Source organism: Rhamphochromis sp. 'chilingali' (assembly GCF_963969265.1).
Source record: "Rhamphochromis sp. 'chilingali' genome assembly, chromosome: 4".
NCBI classification, from domain to species: Eukaryota; Metazoa; Chordata; class Actinopteri; order Cichliformes; family Cichlidae; genus Rhamphochromis; species Rhamphochromis sp. 'chilingali'.
The window spans coordinates 39433038-39455558 of record NC_137948.1 but is presented as its reverse complement, the minus strand read 5'-3'; the positions used below and the strand labels follow the sequence as shown (position 1 = coordinate 39455558).

General features: G+C 37.7%; 1 protein-coding gene across 3 annotated transcripts in view; it reads left to right on the top strand.

The window, feature by feature from the left end:
* LOC308395510 (uncharacterized protein) overlaps positions 1 to 22521 on the top strand; it is a 49663-nt gene that overhangs the window by 6433 nt on the left and 20709 nt on the right. For all 3 annotated transcript variants that reach the window (XM_080880391.1, XM_080880392.1, XM_080880393.1), the window contains 4 exons: positions 2794 to 2871; positions 2985 to 3076; positions 3185 to 3301; positions 4825 to 5608. In XM_080880391.1, coding sequence (XP_080736517.1) covers positions 3068 to 3076; positions 3185 to 3301; positions 4825 to 5608 — 910 coding nt within the window. In that variant the 5' untranslated portion in view covers positions 2794 to 2871; positions 2985 to 3067. The remainder of the gene's footprint in view (positions 1 to 2793; positions 2872 to 2984; positions 3077 to 3184; positions 3302 to 4824; positions 5609 to 22521) is intronic.

The following is a 22521-nucleotide window of genomic DNA, read 5'->3' as shown; positions in this document are numbered from 1 at the left end:
AACACACCATCCGTCAGTGTCGGTGGGCCAGTTGTTAGCAGGAGATGTAACATAGTGTGAATGAAATTATCAGCAGAGGGTTAGAACTTTGTAGTATTTCGCATTAGCATCGGTAATAATTTTGCTTGTGCATTACTGTCTAAAAGTCTTGACTCACCCCTCATTTCTTTATATTTTTCTTGCAAGAAGCCACACTTTATTTTTTAAAGAGGTCTTGAGCTACAGGTTTGTTTGGTTTTTTTTATACTAATTTTCAGTTCTTGTACCTGTGTGAATCATTCAAACATAAAAAGGCATCTGACTCAAGGGATAAACCAATGTTCTGTTTACACATAACAGACAGTTTGGTGCCAGACAAAAGATCTGGCAGGTGTAAAAACTATCTGCAGCAGATAAACTGAAAGTCATGTCCTTAAGAAATACGAGAAAATCCAGCAAAGACCTGACACAGGAGAGATGCATCTGGTCTTTCTGATAAACCATCGATGTTTACCAAAACCTCATCAGAAGTCTCAGTGGAAGGGAGGTTGTCTTGACAGAGAGAAAACACTGAAGCATGCCAAATTACCCAAGAACTCGACTGAAAATCAGTGGCAACAGGTCTTATAAAGTGAATTTCAAACTTTAAATTTTTGGTTCAGATCACTATCAATATGTACAGAAGTGGTTAGGAGAGAGGTACAACAGTAAGTCTCTGCAGCCACCTGTAGAACACATTGGAGGCTCTGTCGTGTTTTGGGACTTGCATATCAACCAGTGGTGTTGGGGATCTTGTCATAATTGGTGGAATTATAAATACAAGAAAACACAAACAGATTTTGAGCCACCTTGAAATCTGGAAAGTATCTTATTGGCAATGGAAAATAGGCTGCCCATTCAGTGAAAGAATACCTGGATAGAAAAAAACACATTGGAATACAACAGTTTTGGATTGGCCTCCTCAGAGCCAGGCGTTATTGAAAGAATGTGGGATCATGGTGACAGAGACGTAACAATAGGCAGGAAGCAAAGCCTGCCTACTGGAAGCTGGGAAACTATTCTGCTCCGAGAAATTCTGAAGACTACTTAAAGGAATGACAAGAAACCTTGCCTAAGATTTCAGGCTGTGTTGAAAAATAAACATGGTCATACCAAGTATTAACTTTAAGCTAGTTAGAATTGTACAAACTCCAGTTTTTGCCTTATCTACTGCATTTCCATGTGTTTGCACTGCTAATTTCCCTTTTTTCTAGCTAAATGTAAAAAAATAAAGGGTGGCTCAAGACTTTTGCACAGTACTGTATGTTTGGAGCGGTTGTTCTCAAGTTAGTTGGCATGACTGAAAGTTCTGATTATGATGCTATCCCTGTCAGGCTCTCTGTCTCTTCCTCTTGGGAAGCTTTTATTGCACTCAAAGTTGCAGAGCGTTTTGTCATCAATGCATTTATTATTGTTTCATGTCGACTTTCTTTTGTGATAGCCAGTCTACATGCAGTGTGTGCAGATAGCTGGCCACGGTATCTGTAAGGTACTGAAACTGGAAGAACTGGATGCATATCAACTTTGTACTTTTCACCTGATCTGACTTGAAAAAATGGCAGTTTGTCAAAGTATGTGACCACTTCAATAATATAATGCTGAAACATTATTTAGGGTTTTAAGTAAGGTTACTTGTGATGTTTTTAAAATGTAAAAATAAAACAAAAACTTATTTTTAAAGATTTATATTAATAAAAGAAGGAGTGAATCAGTTGGGCAGTGAAGAGAGCAGACAGAGATGGACTGACTTCTTTCTTTTTTTGTTTGTTTGCTCATGACCTTGGCAGTCATGATACAAGCTAACACAGCTCAATTCAACTTGTCAGCTAAGCTTAACTAGCTTGCTTTGCACATTTTTCACTTAGCTGGACAAGAGCTAATATTTAGCCTTGAGGATATTGACTTCCTCCTGCCCTGCATACTTTAGCCTTTTGATTCCATAGCATACAAAGCATGGAAGCTGTGTTTTATTGACAGTTTAAACTTAACTAGTGCTAATCTTTAGATGATCTATCCAAACTCTTCTCCTTTCCAGCTCATTGATCCTCATCCCACACTGGTCATGTAATGTTTAACAAATGAACATCAAAGTTCTCCTTTAATGCACATAACAGTATAAATAACAAATGCCAGTGAATCACATGAATGCTTTGTCACACAACAGAATTCAACCTTTATCTGGTGCATGAAAGCTTTTGCATTTGCTGTTTTAAACACTCGTTGTTAGCAGAGGTTTCTCAGGAAGTGATATGTCCTACATTTTTGCAGCACCAGCATGTTTTTTTTTCATGTTGAATGAATGGATGTATTAATAGAAAGCTAACCAACTAATGTAAGTAACAATAGCTGCCGCTGTAGAACAGACAAATAAAGAGCTCTGAACTCATTAATGTTTTGCTTTACAAATACAAAATATATATAAAAAAAAAAACCACCACAATAAACAAACGAAAGTGAATTTCACAGATTGCCCTTGTGAAATGTTTTCTGTCAAAGAAGCCCATTCATCTAAGAGCGGCACTGTGGATCTGTTATTAAAAAGACACATTTAAAACCTGCATTGTATCATCTGTACCGCTGTCGTCTCCTCCTTTTGTGCCGATCAAACAAACTGAAATCAGTAGCAGCAAACAGACAACTTGTACTGCACGAAGCCAACAAAACAATATAAGGCTTATGTAACACTGTAACATTTTTGTGTTCATATTATGTATTGCATCCCAAGATTTCATTGTCACATTGATTTGCTCCCTTTTTTATTGTTTTCTCCTTCAGGCTGAGAAATCGAGAGCTGCAGAGCTGCGACATGTGAAAAGAGCTCACCCACTTGGCCTACTCACCTCTCAATCTTAGGTAAGTACTTTCTTCCATTTCTCTTTGTCTCCTTTTATCTACCTTCACTTCTATCTTTGTGATGAACTCTTCTTTCCCTCTTTTGTCTCTGCTGGTGACATCTCAATGCTCAGACCGGAACTCAGTTGAGTTTTTCGCTGCTAAACTCACTCACACTCACGTTGGGACTGCGACCTGACAACCTCCTGCCTTGGGCATGCCTCAGGTAAAGTAGGAAAGCTACAGTGGCTCTCACCCATCACCTCTGAATTATCCTACTCCTTGCTTCGGTGTTGGATTTACTCTGTGTCTGTGTGTTTTACCTCCTTTCCAGCCGGGTATGAATGGGATGGAGCCTGCATTTGGCGAGGCCTATGGGGGGCACAGGGGTCTGATGAGCCCCTACCCTCTGGCCATGTCGCCACAGGGAGGCAGGACAGAGTACGACCAGGTAAGACAGCACAACATGGACAGAGCCAAAGCTCACGCAGCTTATAGTGTGACCTCGGGTAGACACTGTATAGTACACACAGATATATTAATAGCTGCCTAATTTGAGTTGGTGAGTCATTGTAGCAATTTAAATGATGTCATTAGTGATTGATCTATTAGTGGACAATACCGTGCTCTTACTTTGAAAGTATATCTTATTGGCTAGCTTGCTGGCTGTCAGTACAGTCACAGTTCAGCTGCTTCCCCAGAGAGGATTTCACCCTGATGTCAGATCCAGATCCAGCATCTGCACCTGGTGATACTACAGGAGGAGGAAACCTGGTTCATGTGTAGCGATGCTCAGCTCACTGAGGCTGCAGAACAGAATAAGCACTGTGATCACCAGCCTATTTGTCTATAAAGTGAAAGACTTGCAGGAGCAGCAGCTGATTATAATGCTCAGTTATAAATTTGCCAACCTGCCAATAATCAATTCTTAATCTCTGGGAAAAAATGTGTTTGTCTTTAAGGACAACAAAATATGACCTGTTTTTTATTTGTAATGTAGATTTTTTTTTGCTTGCATCTCTACATTTATTGTTCAATCTGTACTATAGTTTTGTGTTTATTTTCTTCAGGAAAATAAACACGGGCCACAGGCTTGATGATGATTGGATCGTGAACCATTTCCAATCCACTTGATCTTTAACCATTACAGCTTTCACTACACCGCACATTAGAGCTATTTCTCAGCTGTATTTAAACACGTGCTTTTATAAGAGCATGGGAAGAAGTCTGGAAAGACTTATCATTAAACAGATGCCCAGGTAAACTGTGCTTTTATGATAAAGCCTATATTATTAGGTTACATACAGCGATGAAGTCATCCTTCCGCTTCAGTGCTGTCACATAATCCTCCTCCTCTGTCTGTGTGTGCATTGATGCATTAAGCTGCTGCATGTCTCTTCTCTTTAATGTCCTATCATGCCTCTATTAGGAATATAATGAGAGCTCAGCAGCAGTAACCGCAGTGGCAGAAGGTCAGGTGGTCAGGCTATGGCAGAGTGGGAAATGTAATTGGGACACGAGACTGTTGTTTGTATTCTGTTTTTGGTTTCTGCTTGAAAAGCCATTAATCCTCTACCACTCTCAATCTTTTTGTATATATATACATCGCAAATACAGTTTATTTATTTATTCAGCAATGTTTAAACATCATGCCTCACATGAAAACAAGACCAAATTCTTCACGTGGCATCTCAGTTATCAACAGTCAGTGTATGTGGGCCAGGTGTGAAATAATCCTGACAGGATTACGGCACTGGGGGAGGGTGGGTAATTTTGATTAAGGTTTTTTTTCCCCCCACACAACTCAGTCTGACCTGTTTTAGTAGCAGAAGTAGATTCACAATTTAAAATGCTAGTAAATGCTGTCATTTTACACCAAAATAATCTTTAAAATACTGAATGATTTAAAAGTTTGTTTATTTTTTTGTCACAAATCATATGTTTAAGTGTCATTTATCTCTGTCCCCCTTTTAGAGTGTGCTCCTTATGCTGGGCTCCCCAGCATTGCCAAGGAAACGGCCCTTTGAGTTGCTAAGCGACCTGGTGGACGACGGAGGCTTTGGTGAAGACCTGCACCCAGAGCGCTGGGATGTGTCCGCGCTGGATGAGATGGCTCGTTACACCAAACTGGGCCTCGGGGTCGGAGGGGAGCTGCTGCCCTGCTCCGAGGAGGCTGTGCTGATGGGCTGCTGGGGGAGGAGTCGGGAAGAGCAGGAGGAAGAGGATGAGGAGGAGGAGAGGAGGAGGAACAGACACGCAGTCCCTCCTGGCACCCCGGAAGTCCAGAAAACTGCTTCAGGGAAGGAGGAAGAGGAGGAGGAAGGGTGTATCTCTGTTGCCCGGACAACAGAGCTGTGCGTTTCAGGAAGAGTGACTGAAGGTGGACAGGATGAGGGGGTGTCAAGGGAGCGGACGGTGGAGGTGTATCAGGTGGCCCAAGAGGAAGAGGAAGCAGCAGCAGCTGCAGTAGGACTGGCTCTGGAGCACTGCAGTGAGGAGCACAACTACTCCCTGAGCCAGGGAGGGGAGCTGGGGGCAGGACCTGCTCACAACTCCCAGACAGAGGAGGTGCAGGTGGTGGAGAATCAGCAGGAAGAGCAGGATAGGGAGGACAGCCAGGCCGAGACCGAACTGAAGTTGGAGGATGAGGATGAGGAGCAGGACGAAGACGAGGAAGAAGAGGAGGAAGAGGGAGAGGAAGGAATGGAGGAGACAGTGGTGGAAGCTGAAATTTCGAGCTCCTCGGAAACTGAATGTGGTGAGTTCTGGCTTCAGTGTGTGTGCGTGTGTGTGTGTGATGGCGAGGACATCTCGGCTCATCACAGCGCGGCCAGCAGCCTGTCTGCCCACACACAATCCATTTTGTTCTGCCTCCAGTCCAGACGAGACCTCAAACCGTCTCGTCTGACTTGGTTGGCTGAGCACAGGCACATGTGATACCAAATTTTGCGGGTGTAATTCCCAGACATCACACTGCTTCAGTGGCTACAGTGTTACTGTTATAAAATGGCTTTGAGGGCTGAAGTGTCTTTGGGTATTGAAATACCATCTGTAACAGGCGCGCTGCTTTGTTTCTGGGATGGGGTGGGGGTTTAGCTGAGCACGTTAAATAGGGTATGAAAGTTGGTACAGATTGTTAAACAACCATTACAGAAGAACGGGATTTCTAAGCAGCTTCAAAAGCAACATAAACATGCCAGCTACAGACTGCAGCATTCAGCTGGTGGCTCATTAAAAACCATTTTTCTTGCCTCATTATTTCTTTACAGCCCACTTATCTCTCATTCACAAATATCAAAGGTACATAGTACGACTCAAAAGCAGACTTGATCAGTTAATTCTACAACTATTTTGGTAATTGCTTAACTGTAAAGATGCCAAACTATTACAGATTTTTTGCTTCTGTGTTTTATGTAATACAAATAGTAGAAATAGTCTTTGCTTTTCAGACTCTAAATGACAAAAGAAGAACTTTGAAGCTGTCACACGGGTTCTGTGAAATTTGACATTGTTTCATAGTAATGGATTTGTTGCTGTTGTCTTCAGGATGCACAGTTTGTGTGCTAAAAAGCATTCCTACAACGTGTTTCAATGACCAGGACTTTTTGTAATTACTGCTAAAGAAACATTTGTTTTCTATGGCGGATTGAAGTCTCCTGGTCATAGCACCTTTGGGTGCCAGTACTGAGTACCAGAGTTATCATAGATGTGAGCTTTCTAATTAAATATTTTCAGTATTTTTTTTTTAAATTTTCAATTCTAGTTTCAGTTAAACTCTGGCATGAGTTTACTGTTATTGTGTGGATGCCTTAATAGGCATCCACACTATTGAGTTCCTGTTTCTCTTTATTGTGTGGATGCTTTAAGCATCCACACTATTGAGTTCCTGTTTCTCTTTATTCTTTATTATTATTATTGTGTGGATGCTTAAGCATCCACACTATTGAGTTCCTGTTTCTCTTTATTCTTTATTATTCTTAGGACTTCCGTACACTTTTCGCCGTGGAACTACTTCCACAATTTTTGTGCTATTTTCACCGTTCAAACTTTAAACTATTCAGCTATTTTTGCTAATGCCGGCTATGACTTTTGCTATTTTTAACTATTATACTTTTTAAAATATTCCACTTTTTTCCTTTAATTTGTCCCATTGAAATGAATGGGAAACTTCTGCAATTCTGCTAAAATTTGCTTGTTTTTGAAACTTAACTACTTCCTCATATTTTCACCTAGAACAACCATTCAAACTTTAAAATGTTCACAAATTATTGGGCTATTCAGGTATGATTCAGCTTTTTCAAATCTTTTACTGTTTTACTTTTATGCCTCTTAAAGTTTTGAGTTGCAAAATTGTGATTTTTCACAAAATACATGCGTTGTTATGGTTGCTATGCTCTTGGCTTCCAGTGTGACACTGAAGCTTTTGCAGTCTTCTCTTCATGTCCGAACAACTGTTTGCTACTTGCTCAATTTTCACTCAACTTCCACAAATTATACATCAAAACGTAGGTATTTTTGCTGACTTTCAGAAAATGTCACTATCATTGTTGTGGTATTCATAGAACTTTCGCAAATCTCCTCAGACCAACACAATGTCAGAAAACTCTCCATATAAAGTCAATGGAGAGTTTGTTCAAAATCACCGCTGCATTTCTGTAATGAGAGGCATATTCGAATCGTCATATCTCCTTAACGAAGCAAAGTTAAGACATGAGGCTTGTCCCCGAATATCTTCAGACACCCCTGACGCTCACAATTCAAGAATTTCTTTCTCAGCTATTACCGTTCTGAAATGAGTTGGACTTGTTTGAGGGTAGGAAATTCGTCCTTCGCTCAGATTTCTTCAGATTTCAAACTGTGGAAATGAACCACTTTTTTCTCTCGTCATAACTTTTTGTTGGATTTCCACAGAGACCTGAAAATTTCCATGATTGTTCACCAAAGCCTGCTGTCTCTTACGGTGAAAGAATGATATCGATACTCCAAATAGATTTCAAGTCACAAAGCGTTGTTTGAGGGCAAGTCAAGGCAGTTTTTGCTTCGCTCTACTCAGTTATGGTGCATTAGAAGTCAAATATCTTTAATAATTCATATTTTAATGATGAATTGTAAACACTGGAAGATTCCCCCATCTCTTCTGAACAAAACGGTGTAAGAATGACCGCTCTAGCCCCTACGGTTTGGAAATTATGGTCATTTGTTTGAGGGGAGTCCTCACTATGAGAAATAGGCTGCAATAATCCTGTGCCTCTCTGTGCTGCGTGTGTAAAAAGAGGCACATGTTTTGGCGGGAAAAAGTACACAGGCTCTCTGATTGGTGGATTCAAATTCAGCAGCTCCCAGGCTGACCTAGAAACTTACTTCTCTCTCCCTGTGCATTTTTTTGCTGATTTTTTCATTTAACAAATATATTTGAGGGACCCTCAGCATGTTCAGCATTTTTTCAGCTGTCCATTTTGCTTTTCCAATTTTTCTGTTTAACTTATTACTATTGTGCTAAATCATACTGTTTCTGCTATTTTATAAGATTTGTGCTTAATATAGTATTTCTGCTTTTAATAGGATTTGTGCTTAATATAGTATTTCTGCTTTTTATAGAATTTGTGCTTAATATAGTATTTCTGCTTTTTATATGATTTGTGCTTAATATGGTATTTCTGCTAAATTATAGTATTTCTGCTTTTTATAGGATTTGTGCTAAAACATAGTATTTCTACTAAATGTAGTATTTATGCTTAATCATACTATTTCTGCTTTTTATAGGATTTGTGCTTAATATAGTATTTCTGCTAAATTATAGTATTTCTGCTTTTTATAGGATTTGTGCTAAAACATAGTATTTCTACTAAATGTAGTATTTATGCTTAATCATAGTATTTCTATATATTTCTGCCTGGTCCCCAGGCAGCCAATCCTCTGTGAGGACTTAGACATTCAAATTTTCAAATCAGGTCCTGCACGGTTTCCCAGCCAATCATATATGTGTCCTGAGGCATTCAAATTTGCATATTGGGGACTTCATGGCTTCTAAGCCAGCCAATCATATCTGAGGGCTGAGGAATTCAAATCCACAAATCAGGGCCTGCACAGCTTCCCAGCCAGCCAATCATGTATGTGGGCTCCAGGTATTCAAATTTGCATATTGGGGAATTCGTGGCTTCTAAGTCAACAAGTCATCCGTGTCATATATCTCTAAAAATTCATATTTTAATGATAAATTGTCAACACTTGAAGATTCCCCCATCTCTTCTGAACAAAACGGTGTAAGAATGACCGTTCTAGCTCCTACGGTTAGGAAATTATGGTCATTTGTTTGAGGGGAGTCGTCATTATGAGAAATAGACTGCAATGATCCTGTGTCTCTCTGTGCTGCGTGTGTAAAAAGGATGCACCTGTTTTGGAGGGAAAGAGTGCACAGGCTCTCTGATTGGTGGATTCAAATTCAGCAGCTCCCAGGCTGACCTAGAAACTCACTTTTCTCTCCCTGTGTGTGTGTGTGTGTGTGTGTGTGTGTGTGTGTGTGTGTGTGTGTGACAGAGAGAGAGAGAGAGAGAGAGAAAGGCTTTTAATGGGATGATCTCATTCTAAGATTCAAATTCAATATATTTAGACTGGTTGACTGAATTGGATCTTGTGTGTGTGTCTCTCTGTGCATGTGTGTTTTCTTATGTGTACATATTTGTGATTGTGTGGCTGTTATAGATTTTTTTGCTGATTTTTTTCATTTAACAAGTATAGTTGAGGGACGTTCAGCATGTTCATCATTTTTTCAGCTGTCCATTTTTGCTTTTCCAATTTTTCTGTTTAAGTTATTACTATTGTGCTAAATCATACTATTTCTGCTATTTTATAAGATTTGTGCCAAATACCGTATTTCTGCCAAATATAGTATTTCTGATTAATTATAGTTTTTTCTACCAAATCATAGTACAGTATTTCTGCTTTTTATAGGGTTTGTGCTTAATATAGTATTTCTGCTAAATTATAGTATTTCTGCTTTTTATAGTATTTGTGCTAAAACATAGTCTCAATTTAAAATTACAATATTCATAGTTCATCACAGTGTCTCTGGTAAATCACAATATTTCTGCTCTGTTGTACTATTTTTCTAAATCATAGTGTTTCTGTAATGTTTAAGTATTTTTGGCTAAATATATTCTTTCTGTTATCTTATACTATTTCTCCTAAATTCTTGTATTTTTGAGAAGTTATCATGTTTCTGGTAAGTTACAATATTTCTGCTAAATTCTGCTATGCTATTGTATTTCTGCCAAGTATTATGTTTCCTCTAAGATATTGCAGTTCTGCTAAGTTATTCCATTTTAGCAAACTTCTTTTGCTTCTGCAAAGTTTTTACAATTTCTGCAACTTTTCAGCTTTTTCAGCTACTTTTTGCATACAGCTTCAGCTTTAAGCATCCACACTGCATTTTCGCAGGAAATGCAAATTTTTCTAGTTATTATTATTCTTAGGACTTCCGTACACTTTTCGCCGTAGAACTACTTCCACAATTTTCAGCCGATTTTCACCGTTCAAATTTTAAACTATTCAGCTATTTTTGCTCTTTCCGGCTATGACTTTTGCTATTTTTAACTATTATACTTTTTAAAATATTCCACTTTTTTCCTTTAATTTGTCCCATTGAAATGAATGGGAAACTTCAGCAATTCTGCTAAAATTTGCTTGTTTTTGAAACTTAACTACTTCCTCATACTTTCACCTAGAACAACCATTCAAATTTTAAAATGTTCACAAATTATTGGGCTATTCAGGTATGATTCAGCTTTTTCAAATCTTTTACTGTTTTACTTTTATGCCTCTTAAAGTTTTGCGTTGCAAAATTGTGATTTTTCACAAAATACATGTGTTGTTATGGTTGCTATGCTCTTGGCTTCCAGTGTGCCACTGAAGGTTTTGCAATTTTCACTTCATGTCCGAACAACTTCCTGCTACTTGCTCAATTTTCACTCAACTTCCACAAATTATACATCAAAACGTAGGTATTTTTGCTGGCTTTCAGAAAATGTCACCATCATTGTTGTGGGATTTATAGAATTTTTGCAAATCTCCTCAGACTAACACAAGGTCAGAAAACTCTCCATATAAAGTGAATGGAGAGCTTGTTCAAAATCACCGCTGGATTTCTGTAATGAGAGGCATATTCGAATCGTCATATCTCCTTAACGAAGCAAAGTTAAGACATGAGGCTTGTCCCCGAATATCTTCAGACACCCCTGACGCTCACAATTCAAGAATTTCTTTCTCACCTATTACCGTTCTGAAATGAGTTGGACTTGTTTGAGGGTAGGAAATTCGTCCTTCGCTCAGATTTCTTCAGATTTCAAACTGTGGAAATGAACCACTTTTTTCTCTCGTCATAACTTTTTGTTGGATTTCCACAGAGACCTGAAAATTTCCATGATTGTTCACCAAAGCCTGCTGTCTCTTACGGTGAAAGAATGATATCGATACTCCAAATAGATTTCGAGTTAGAAAGCGTTGTTTGAGGGCAAGTCAAGGCAGTTTTTGCTTCGCTCTACTCCGTTATGGTGCATTACAAGTCAAATATCTTTAATAATTCATATTTTAATGATAAATTGTAAACACTGGAAGATCCCCCCATCTCTTCTGAACAAAACGGTGTAAGAATGACCGCTCTAGCCCCTACGGTTTGGAAATTATGGTCATTTGTTTGAGGGGAGTCCTCACTATGAGAAATAGGCTGCAATAATCCTGTGCCTCTCTGTGCTGCGTGTGTAAAAAGAGGCACATGTTTTGGCGGGAAAAAGTACACAGGCTCTCTGATTGGTGGATTCAAATTCAGCAGCTCCCAGGCTGACCTAGAAACTTACTTCTCTCTCCCTGTGCATTTTTTTGCTGATTTTGTCATTTAACAAGTATATTTGAGGGACCCTCAGCATGTTCAGCATTTTTTCAGCTGTCCATTTTGCTTTTCCAATTTTTCTGTTTAACTTATTACTATTGTGCTAAATAATACTATTTCTGCTATTTTATAAGATTTGTGCCTAATATAGTATTTCTGCTAAATTACAATATTTCTGCTTTTTATACTATTTGTGCTAAAACATAGTATTTCTACTAAATGTAATATTTATGCTTAATCATACTATTTCTGCTTTTTATGGGATTTGTGCCTAATATAGTATTTCTGCTTTTTATAGGATTTTTGCTCAAACATAGTATTTCTACTAAATGTAGTGTTTATGCTTAATCATCCTATTTCTGCTTTTTATAGGATTTGTGCTTAATATAGTATTTCTGCTAAATTATAGTATTTCTGCTTTTTATAGTATTTGTGCTAAAACATAGTATTTCTACTAAATGTAGTATTTATGCTTAATCATAGTATTTCTATATATTTCTGCCAGGTCCCCAGGCAGCCAATCCTCTGTGAGGACTGAGAAATTCAAATTTTCAAATCAGGGCCTGCACGGCTTCCCAGCCAATCATATATGTGTCCTGAGGCATTCAAATTTGCATATTGGGGCCTTCATGGCTTCTAAGCCAGCCAATCATATCTGAGGGCTGAGGAATTCAAATCCACAAATCAGGAACTGCACAGCTTCCCAGCCAGCCAATCATGTATGTGGGCTCCAGGTATTCAAATTTGCATATTGGGGAATTCGTGGTTTCTAAGTCAACAAGTCATCCATGTCATATATCTCTAAAAATTCATATTTTAATGATAAATTGTCAACACTTGAAGATTCCCCCATCTCTTCTGAACAAAACGGTGTAAGAATGACCGCTCTAGCCCCTATGGTTAGGAAATTATGGTCATTTGTTTGAGGGGAATCCTCACTATGTGAAATAAACTGAAAGAAGCAGGTCTATGTCTCTGTGCTGCGTGTGTAAAAAGAGGCACCTGTTTTGGCGGGAAAACGTAAACAGCCTCTCTGATTGGTGGATTCAAATTCAGCAGCTCCCAGGCTGACCTAGAAACTTAGTCCTCTCTCCCTGTGTGTGTGTGTGTGTGTGTGTGTGTGTGTGTGTGTGTGTGTGTGTGTGTGTGTGTGTGTGTGTGTGTGTGTGTGTGTGTGTTTAGTGGGAGAGAGAGGATCCTGCCCTTATTTGACAGCATGTCATTGTAGGATTTAAATTGAACATAGTTAGACTGGTTGACTGGATTAGAGCCTGTGTTTGTGTGTCCCTCTGTGCATTTGTGTTTCAATAAGTTATTACTATTCTGCTAAATCATAGTATTTCTGGTACTTTTCGGTACTTGTGCTAAATACAGTATTTCTGCTAAATCATACTATTTCTGCTTTTCATAGGATTTATGCCTAATATAGTATTTCTGCTAAATTATAGTATTTCTGCTTTTTATAGGATTTGTGCCTAACATAGTATTTCTGCTAAATTATAGTATTTCTGCTTTTTATACTATTTGTGCTAAAACATAGTATTTCTACTAAATGTAGTATTTATGCTTAATAATAGTATTTCTATATATTTCTGCCAGGTCCCCAGGCAGCCAATCCTCTGTGAGGACTGAGACATTCAAATTTTCAAATCAGGGCCTGCACAGTTTCCCAGCCAATCAAATAAGTGTCCTGAGGCATTCAAATTTGCATATTGGGGCCTTCGTGGCTTCTAAGCCAGCCAATCATATCTGAGGGCTGAGGAATTCAAATCCACAAATCAGGGCCTGCACGGCTTCCCAGCCAGCCAATCACATATGTGGTCTCAGGCATTCAAATTTGCATATTGGGGAATTCGTGGCTTCTAAGTCAACAAGTCATCCATGTCATATATCTCTAAAAATTCATATTTTAATATTAAATTGTCAACACTTGAAGATTCCCCCATCTCTTCTGAACAAAACGGTGTAAGAATGACCGTTCTAGCCCCTACGGTTAGGAAATTACGGTCATTTGTTTGAGGGGAGTCGTCACTATGAGAAATAGACTGCAAAAATCCTGTGTCTCTCTGTGCTGCTGCACCTGTTTTGGTGGGGAAAAGTGCACAGCCTCTCTGATTGGTGGATTCAAATTCACCAGCTCCCAGGCTGACCTAGAAACTTACTTCTCTCTCCCTGTGTGTGTGTGTGTGTGTGTGTGTGTGTGTGTGTGTGTGTGTGTGTGTGTGTGTGTGTGTGTGTGTGTGTGTGTGTGACAGAGAGAGAGAGAGAGAGAAAGGCTTTTAATGGGATGATCTCATTCTAAGATTTAAATTCAATATATTTAGACTGGTTGACTGAATTGGATCTTGTGTGTGGGTCTCTCTGTGCATGTGTGTTTCCTCATGTGTACATATTTGTGATTGTGTGGCTGTAATAAATTTTTTTGCAGATTTTTGTCATTTAACAAGTATATTTGAGGGACCCTCAGCATGTTCAGCATTTTTTCAGCTGTCCATTTTGCTTTTCCAATTTTTCTGTTTAACTTATTACTATTGTGCTAAATCATACTATTTCTGCTATTTTATAAGATTTGTGCTTAATATACTATTTCTGCTTTTATAGGATTTGTGCTTAATATAGTATTTCTGCTAAATGTAGTATTTATGCTTAATCATACTATTTCTGCTTTTCATAGTATTTGTGCTTAATATAGTATTTCTGCTAAATTTAGTATTTCTGATTAATTATAGTTTTTCTACTAAATCATAGTACAGTATTTCTGCTTTTTATGGGATTTGTGCTTAATATAGTATTTCTGCTAAATTATAGTATTTCTGCCAAATTATAATATTTGTGCTAAAACATAGTCTCAATTTAAAATTACAATATTCATAGTTCATCACAGTGTCTCTGGTAAATCACAATATTTCTGCTCTGTTGTACTATTTTTCTAAATCATAGTGTTTCTGTAATGTTTAAGTATTTTTGGCTAAATATATTCTTTCTGTTATCTTATACTATTTCTCCTAAATTCTTGTATTTTTGAGAAGTTATCATGTTTCTGGTAAGTTACAATATTTCTGCTAAATTCTGCTATGCTATTGTATTTCTGCCAAGTATTATGTTTCCTCTAAGATATTGCAGTTCTGCTAAGTTATTCCATTTTAGCAAACTTCCTTTGCTTCTGCAAAGTTTTTACAATTTCTGCAACTTTTCAGCTTTTTCAGCTAGTTTTTGCATACAGCTTCAGCTTTAAGCATCCACACTGCATTTTCGCAGGAAATGCAAATTTTTCTAGTTCTTTATTATTCCGGGTGTTTCCGTACACTTTTCGCCGTGGAACTACTTCCACAATTTTTGTGCTATTTTCACCGTTCAAACTCTAAACTGTTCTGCTCTTTCTGCTAATGCCGGCTATGACTTTTGGTGTTTATTACTATTATACTTTTTAAAATATTACACTTTTTTCCTTTAATTTGTCCCATTGAAATGAATGGGAAACTTCCACAATTCTGCTAAAACTTTCTTGTCTTTGAAACTTAACTACTGCCTCATACTTTCACCTAGAAACTCCATTCAAACTTTAAAACGTTCTCAAATGATTGGGCTATTCCTGTATGATTCAGCTTTTTCAGATCTTCTACTGTTTTCATCTTATCTCTCTTTAAGTCTTCAGTTGCAAAATTGTGATTTTTCAGAAAATACATGCGTTGCTATGGTTGCTATGCAATTAACTCAGAGGAGACAGTGAAACTGTTTGAATTTTCTCTTCATGTCCAAACAACTTCTTGCTACTCGCTCAATTTCCACTCAAGCCCCACAGATTATACACCAAAACGTAGGTATTTTTGCTGGCTTTCAGAAAATGTCCCTATCATTGTTGTGGGACTCATAGTTATTTTGCAAATCTCCTCAGAGTAACACAAAGTCAGAAAACTCTCCATATAAACTCAATGGAGAGTTTGTTCAAAATCACCGCTGGATTTCTCTAATGAGAGGCATTTTCAAATTGTCATATCTCCTTAACGAAGCGAAGTTAAGACATGAGGCTTGTCCCGGTATATCTTCAGACACTCCTGATGCTCACAATTCAAGAATTATTTTCTCACCTATTACCGTTCTGAGATGAGTTAGACTTGTTTGAGGGTAGGAAATTTGTCCCTCGCTCAGATTTCATCAGATTTCAAATTCTGGAAATGAGTCACTTTTTTCTCTCATCATATCTTTTTGATGGATTTCCACAGAGCCCTGAAAATTTCCATGACTGTTCACCAAAGCCTGCTGTTTCTTACGGTGAAAGAATGATTTTGATGCTCCATATAGATTTAGAGTTACCAAAGGTTGTTTGAGAGCAAGTCAAGGCAGTTTTTGCTTCGCCTCTACTCAGTTACAGTGTATTACAAGTCATATATCTTTAATAATTTATATTTTATCTCTGAATTATGAAGACCTGAAGATTCCCCCATCTCTTCTGAACAAAACAATGTCTGAATGACCGTTCTAGCCTCTACGGTTAGGAAATTATGGCCATTTGTTCGAGGGGAATCCTGAATGTCAGAAATACACTGAAGAAAACTCACACCTCTCTCTGTGTCTGCGTGTGTAAGGGCTGACTACAGCAGGTGCAGCTAATTTAACTGACCTACATATACCAAGCCCAGACTCTCCACAGCTCCTGTTCCCTTTACTGTCTGTGTATGTGTGTCTGTGTATCAATATTTCTCCTATGTTTAGGTATTACTCCTCAATCATAGTATTTCTGCTAAAGCAAAGTACTTCTACTACATCTTAGTACTTCTGCTAAATCATAGTATTTTTTGAAAAATCATAGTATATTTGCCAAATCATGGTATTTGTGCAAAATCATGGTTTTGGGGCCAAATCATAATATTTCTGTTATGTTATAGTATATGTGCTGAATATATTATATGTGCCAAATCACAGTATTTATACCAAATTATAGTATTTATGCCAAATTACAGTATTTCTGCTAAAAAGCAGAAATAGTCCTTTTTAGCAGGAATTTCTGCCAAAAGATAGTATTTATGTTAAAACATAGTATTTCTGCTAAATCAGAGTATTCCTGCCAAATCATAGTATTTGTACTGAAACATAGTACTTCTGCCCAATCACATTATTTGTACTAAATGATAGTACTTGTGCCAAATCATAGTATTTGTGCCAAAGCATCGTATTTGTATGGAGTCATAGTATTTCTTCTAAATCATAGTATTTCAATCAAATCTCAGTAGTTGTTGTTAAAACGCAGTATTATTGCAAAATCATAGTATTTGTACCCATTCATAGTATTTCTGCTAAATCATAGCATTTGTGCCAAATCATGGTATTTGTGCAAAAACATAGTATGTCTGCAAAACCATAGTATATCCCTTATGTTATAGTATTACTACTAAGGCATAGTATTTCTGTCAAATCATAGTATTTGTACTAAATCATAGTACTTGTGCCAAATCATAGTATTTGTTGCACATCATAGTATTGGAACCAAAACATAGTATTTGTCCCAAAGCATCGTATTTGTATGGAGTAATAGTATTTCTTCAAAATCCTAGTATTTCAATCAAATCTCAGTAGTTGTGTTAAAATGCAGTATTATTGCCAAATCATAGTATTTGTGCCAAATCATAGTATTTTTGCCAAATTGTGGTATTTGTGCCCAATTAATAATTCTGTTATGTTATAGTATTACTACTAAGTTGTAGAATATCTGTTATGTTATAGTGTATCTGCGGAATATAGTATTTGTGCCAAATCGTAGTATTTATACCAAATCACAGTATTTGTGCTAAAACATAGTATTTCTGCCATATTGTGGCATTTGTGCAAGAACATTGAACTGTTATGTTATAGTATTACTACTAAGTCATAGTATTTCTGCGTTGTTATAGTATTTGTACTAAAACGTAGTATCTCTGCCAAGTCATAGAATTACTGCAATTTCATAGTTTTTTTTAGGAAATCTGTTATGTTATAGTATTACTACTAAGTCATAGTATTTCTGCCAAATCATAGTATTTGTGCCAAAGCATCGTATTTGTATGGAGTCATAGTATTTCAATCAAATCTCAGTAGTTGTTGTTAAAACGCAGTATTATTGCCAAATCATAGTATTTGTACCCAATCTTAGTATTTCTGCTAAATCATAGCATTTGTTCCAAATCATGGTATTTGTGCAGAAAACTTGGTTTGTCTGCAAAACCATAGTATATCTCTTATGTTATAGTATTACTACTAAGGCATAGTATTTCTGCCAAATCATAGTATTTGTACTAAATCATAGTACTTGTGCCAAATCATAGTATTTGTTGCACATCATAGTATTGGAACCCAAACATAGTATTTGTCCCAAAGCATCGTATTTGTATGGAGTAATAGTATTTCTTCAAAATCATAGTATTTCAATCAAATCTCAGTAGTTGTGTTAAAATGCAGTATTATTGCCAAATCATAGTATTTGTACCCAATCATAGTATTTTTGCCAAATTGTGGTATTTGTGCCCAATTAATAATTCTGTTATGTTATAGTATTACTACTAAGTCGTAGAATATCTGTTATGTTATAGTGTATCTGCGGAATATAGTATGTGTGCCAAATCGTAGTATTTATACCAAATCACAGTATTTCTGCCATATTGTGGTATTTGTGCAAGAACATTGAACTGTTATGTTATAGTATTACTACTAAGTCATAGTATTTCTGCCAAATCATAGTATTTGTGTGAATTTGTATACTGTAATATCACTGTAGTATGTAGTGGCTAAGTAGGGGGTGTTTACAGTGTAAATAGGTCATCTCTTGTGTTGGAGTGCCCTCTTGTGGCGCCTTTTGGGTAGTGCCTTAGTAAACGTGAACCCTGTAAGAAGTGGTATCAGACTGATTTGTAGTGGAGGAATTTGTTGCCAGTGTTCTTAATCATAGAAACCACACCATATCACCTCTCCACATCCTCCTACTGTATGCCATGCCTCCCTGTACCATCCATCTGACCGCCAATAAACTCCACCTGTGGTAATCTAATCCCTGGATGTGAGCCTCTCCTTCTGACCGAGGATAGTTACTATTGCAGCACCACCCAGCATTAAACTGACGTACACCATTCTGTACAATAGTATTTGTGCTAAAAAGTAGTATTTCTGCCAAATCATAGTATTACTGCTATTTCATACTATTTAAGCGAAATTACAGTGTTTCTGCAAAAACATGTTTGAGGGGTGGAAATCTGTCCTCCTCTCATTTTTCAAACTCCGAAAATTAAGCCATTTCTTCTCTCGTCATGTCTCCGCGACGGAGATACAAAGAGCTATGTAAATCGTAGTCAAAGTACACCAAAGTCCGCTGATTCACCCAGTGCAAGAATTATGCTTCTATCCCACCTAGTTTTTGAGTACAAATTTATACACTATCACAGACCGGTAATTCATATTGATAATTTATTACAATTCTGCAAAGTTTTATGATTTTAGCAGCTTTTCTAATATGGACCTCACATTCTTGTTAACAGTCTATGGCAGAAATACATACAAGTACACAGCCTGATGAAGCAGACAGAAGCAGTACCTCTGATTGGTTCAGCATTTTCACCTCTTATCAGCACAAATCTCAGCCTCTTCTGCTGTTTTCATTAGAATTGTAAGCTTTTCCACCTTTTTTCAGTTACGTGAGAACCAGTTTGGCTCAATGAGTAGCTGAAAAATGTCAGCCTCTTCTGCTGTTTTAGCAGGATTTCAGAGTTCAGCTTTTTCACTTGTTTTAAGCACAAATTTCAGTTTCTTTACCTCATTTCACAACAAAGTTCTTCCTCTTCACCTCTTTTCTGCTAATTTGAGCTTCTGCTCCACAGTGCACATTGTCCCTCTCATCATATCTTTGCTTGTGACCAGAACTCATTTGGCTCAGAGGGTAGGGCATCTGCCGTGAGACCCGGTGGCAGAGGTTTGAATCCTACCTGTGACAGTTGCTACACATGTTCCCTGCTTGCATGTGCTCTGCTTTCTTGTGTGTCACTGCTCTCCAGTGTGTCATTACACATACAGCCATCTTCAGCAAGTACTTCTGCTTCTACACCTCTTTTCAGCTCATCTTTTTGCTTCTTTGCCTCTTTTCAGCAGAAATTCTTCTGATTCACCTCTTTTCTGCCAAATGTTTAGCTTTTTCACCTCTTATCAGCACAATTCTAAGCAGCTTCTGCTAATTTCACCACAATTGTCACTCTCTCCACCTCTTCTTTGTGTGAATGAGTTTGGTGCAGTGAGGTGAATTGCCGCCTTTAGACCAGAAGGGCCAGGTTCGAATCCTGCTCAGGGCAATGTTTTGTTTTGTTTTTTTTCAACTTTTTCAGCTTTTTTCAGCAGACATCTTCAGCGTTAAGGCATCCACACAGCATTTTCGCAGGAAATGCAAATTTTTCTAGTTGTTGTTGTGTTTGGTTTAGCTTTCATTAGTTTCAGTGTCAGTTTTTGTCTTATTAATTATTACTATATGAAAGCTATTTGTTTGGGACAGAATGTTGAAGTGTTACATTACAGACAGATAATATTTTGAAACTGATTTGAATTAGTTTGTGAGGACACTGTAATGTTTCTGGGGATGTTCAAGCATATTATTAATTATTAATAATTGTAATTATTAATTATTATTAATTTAATTAATTATTAAAGCAAATTATTTGCTAGTTGTTCATTCTGACAACAACGTTTACACTGAGCTCGCTTTAAGAGGATGGAATTAAATATTGGCCTAACAAATATTTTGTTGTTATTATAGGAGCTGTATGAAATTTGTAATCACATTCCTCCTTAATCAAATGTTGTTGAAATGTGTGGCACTTTGAAATATGTGTTTGCGCTCTGTGTGGTGTTGCAAACACACACTACGTCAGATTAGTTTGGCTAATTTTAGCAGTGTTATCAGCAGTAGCCTGACTTTCTTCCATGCTACTGTCCACATCATGATACAAAATATGGTTATATGTAGCTTTGGTTGCTTGGATATATTCCACTTTATTCTGACAAAGCTGACATACAACTGCTCTGTTTTTTTAAACATCAAAGTAATGCAGAACAGAGCCGGCTAGCAAGCCTGTCATCTGTTTACTTTCACCCTCACTCATTTACAACTTCCTTTTTTTTAACATAGATTTCCTACCTGTGTATAGAAAGTGTGCCACATAAATGCATACAGCTAGATAAAGTAGATGTGTGTACAGTAAGATAGTAAAATGGGTAGTAAAAAAATCTAATCTTAGCTCAGTGTGACTTTACTGTCTTTTCTACACTTTCTCTTCTTCAGTGCACATGCACACCCTCTCTCTCACACACTCTCTCACAGACACAAACACACAATAGATAGGTGATGTGAACAAAATATTCAGTTTGAGCACAATCTGTTTAATTTTTGTAAATGCAATGAAAGTTTACCTGCAAGAGTTGAACCCAAAATAAGAGAGAGATAGAGTGAAGCCAGCAGGGAAAGTCATCAGCTTTTCACTCAGCTTTAAATAAGTTAAGAAAAGTTCCATCCATCCATCCATTCGCTTCCGCTTATCCTTTTCAGGGTCGAGGGGGGCGCTGGAGCCTATCCCAGCTGTCATAGGGCGAGAGGCGGGGTACACCCTGGACAGGTCGCCAGTCTGTCGCAGGACCAACACACAGGGACAGACAACCATTCGCACTCACATTCATTCGCACATTCACACCTAGTGACAATTTGGATTATCCAATTAAGTTAAGAAAAGTTATGAAATGAAATTTGCACTTAAACCACAAACTAACAAGCCTGACATTAAAAGCACCTGAACTGCTGCTGGTTGGTGTTAGCTTCTTCCATGCTGTGTTAATATGAAGAGTACACTGGTGCTGTAGAGCACAAAGGTGCCCACCCACTTTTGGAAGGTCTCCCATGAATTCATGAAGTGAATTGCCCTTTCATTTTTTCTATTGACATTTCAGACAATTCCTTTTTTAAAGGTAAAGGTACAAGATAGTGTACATAGATACTTTTAACAACAAAGGAGCTACTGATGCAACAATGCCATACAATTCCCATAGTCTGCATTGAATGACTTCCAGCCTTCCCAGATTTACTCCTTTTCATTATTCCAGTATTGTACAATATCCATCCACCCCTCCATTTTCTTCAGCTTCATTGATTCAGGATCGTAGTTGGGCTGAACGCTATACCGGCTGTCGGTGAGTACACCCTGGACGGGTCACCAATGTAGCCGACATAGAGAGAGAGAGAGACTATTATTCACACTTACACTCACACCTACTGCCAATTTAGGCTCACCAGTTAACCCATGCATGTGGGAGGAGTCTTACATGCCCCCAGGGCCAATGCAGGAAAGGTCTGTATGGCCTAGTTATGTTACAGTGCTTGGTTCCTGACTGTCTTCACTTTTAAGATTTCTGAAGTTTCATCCTTAATCTTGACACATTTCTATGGCAACCGTAACCTCCACCAGTCAGAGACGTCACTGCTTCAAGGTAGGGTTGTGGGTAGAGTAGTTATTTTCTGCAACATCATGAATGAAATTCTTTTTTTCTTTTCATATTTTTATATTAATATTAATATTTTTATATTTTATTTTTATTCTTTTTATATTCTTTTTAGAAAAAAACTATCACTAGGTCAATATCACTAGGTAAGTCAGCGGTACAAGCTGTTAATCAGCATCCCTATGGAGAATATGAATATGGTTTTTCACTTCTGGAACTTAAGTATTGGGGTCTTTATATCAATACAAGCTATATGTTGTTAAAATACATACTGCCACCAGTTTGCTGCA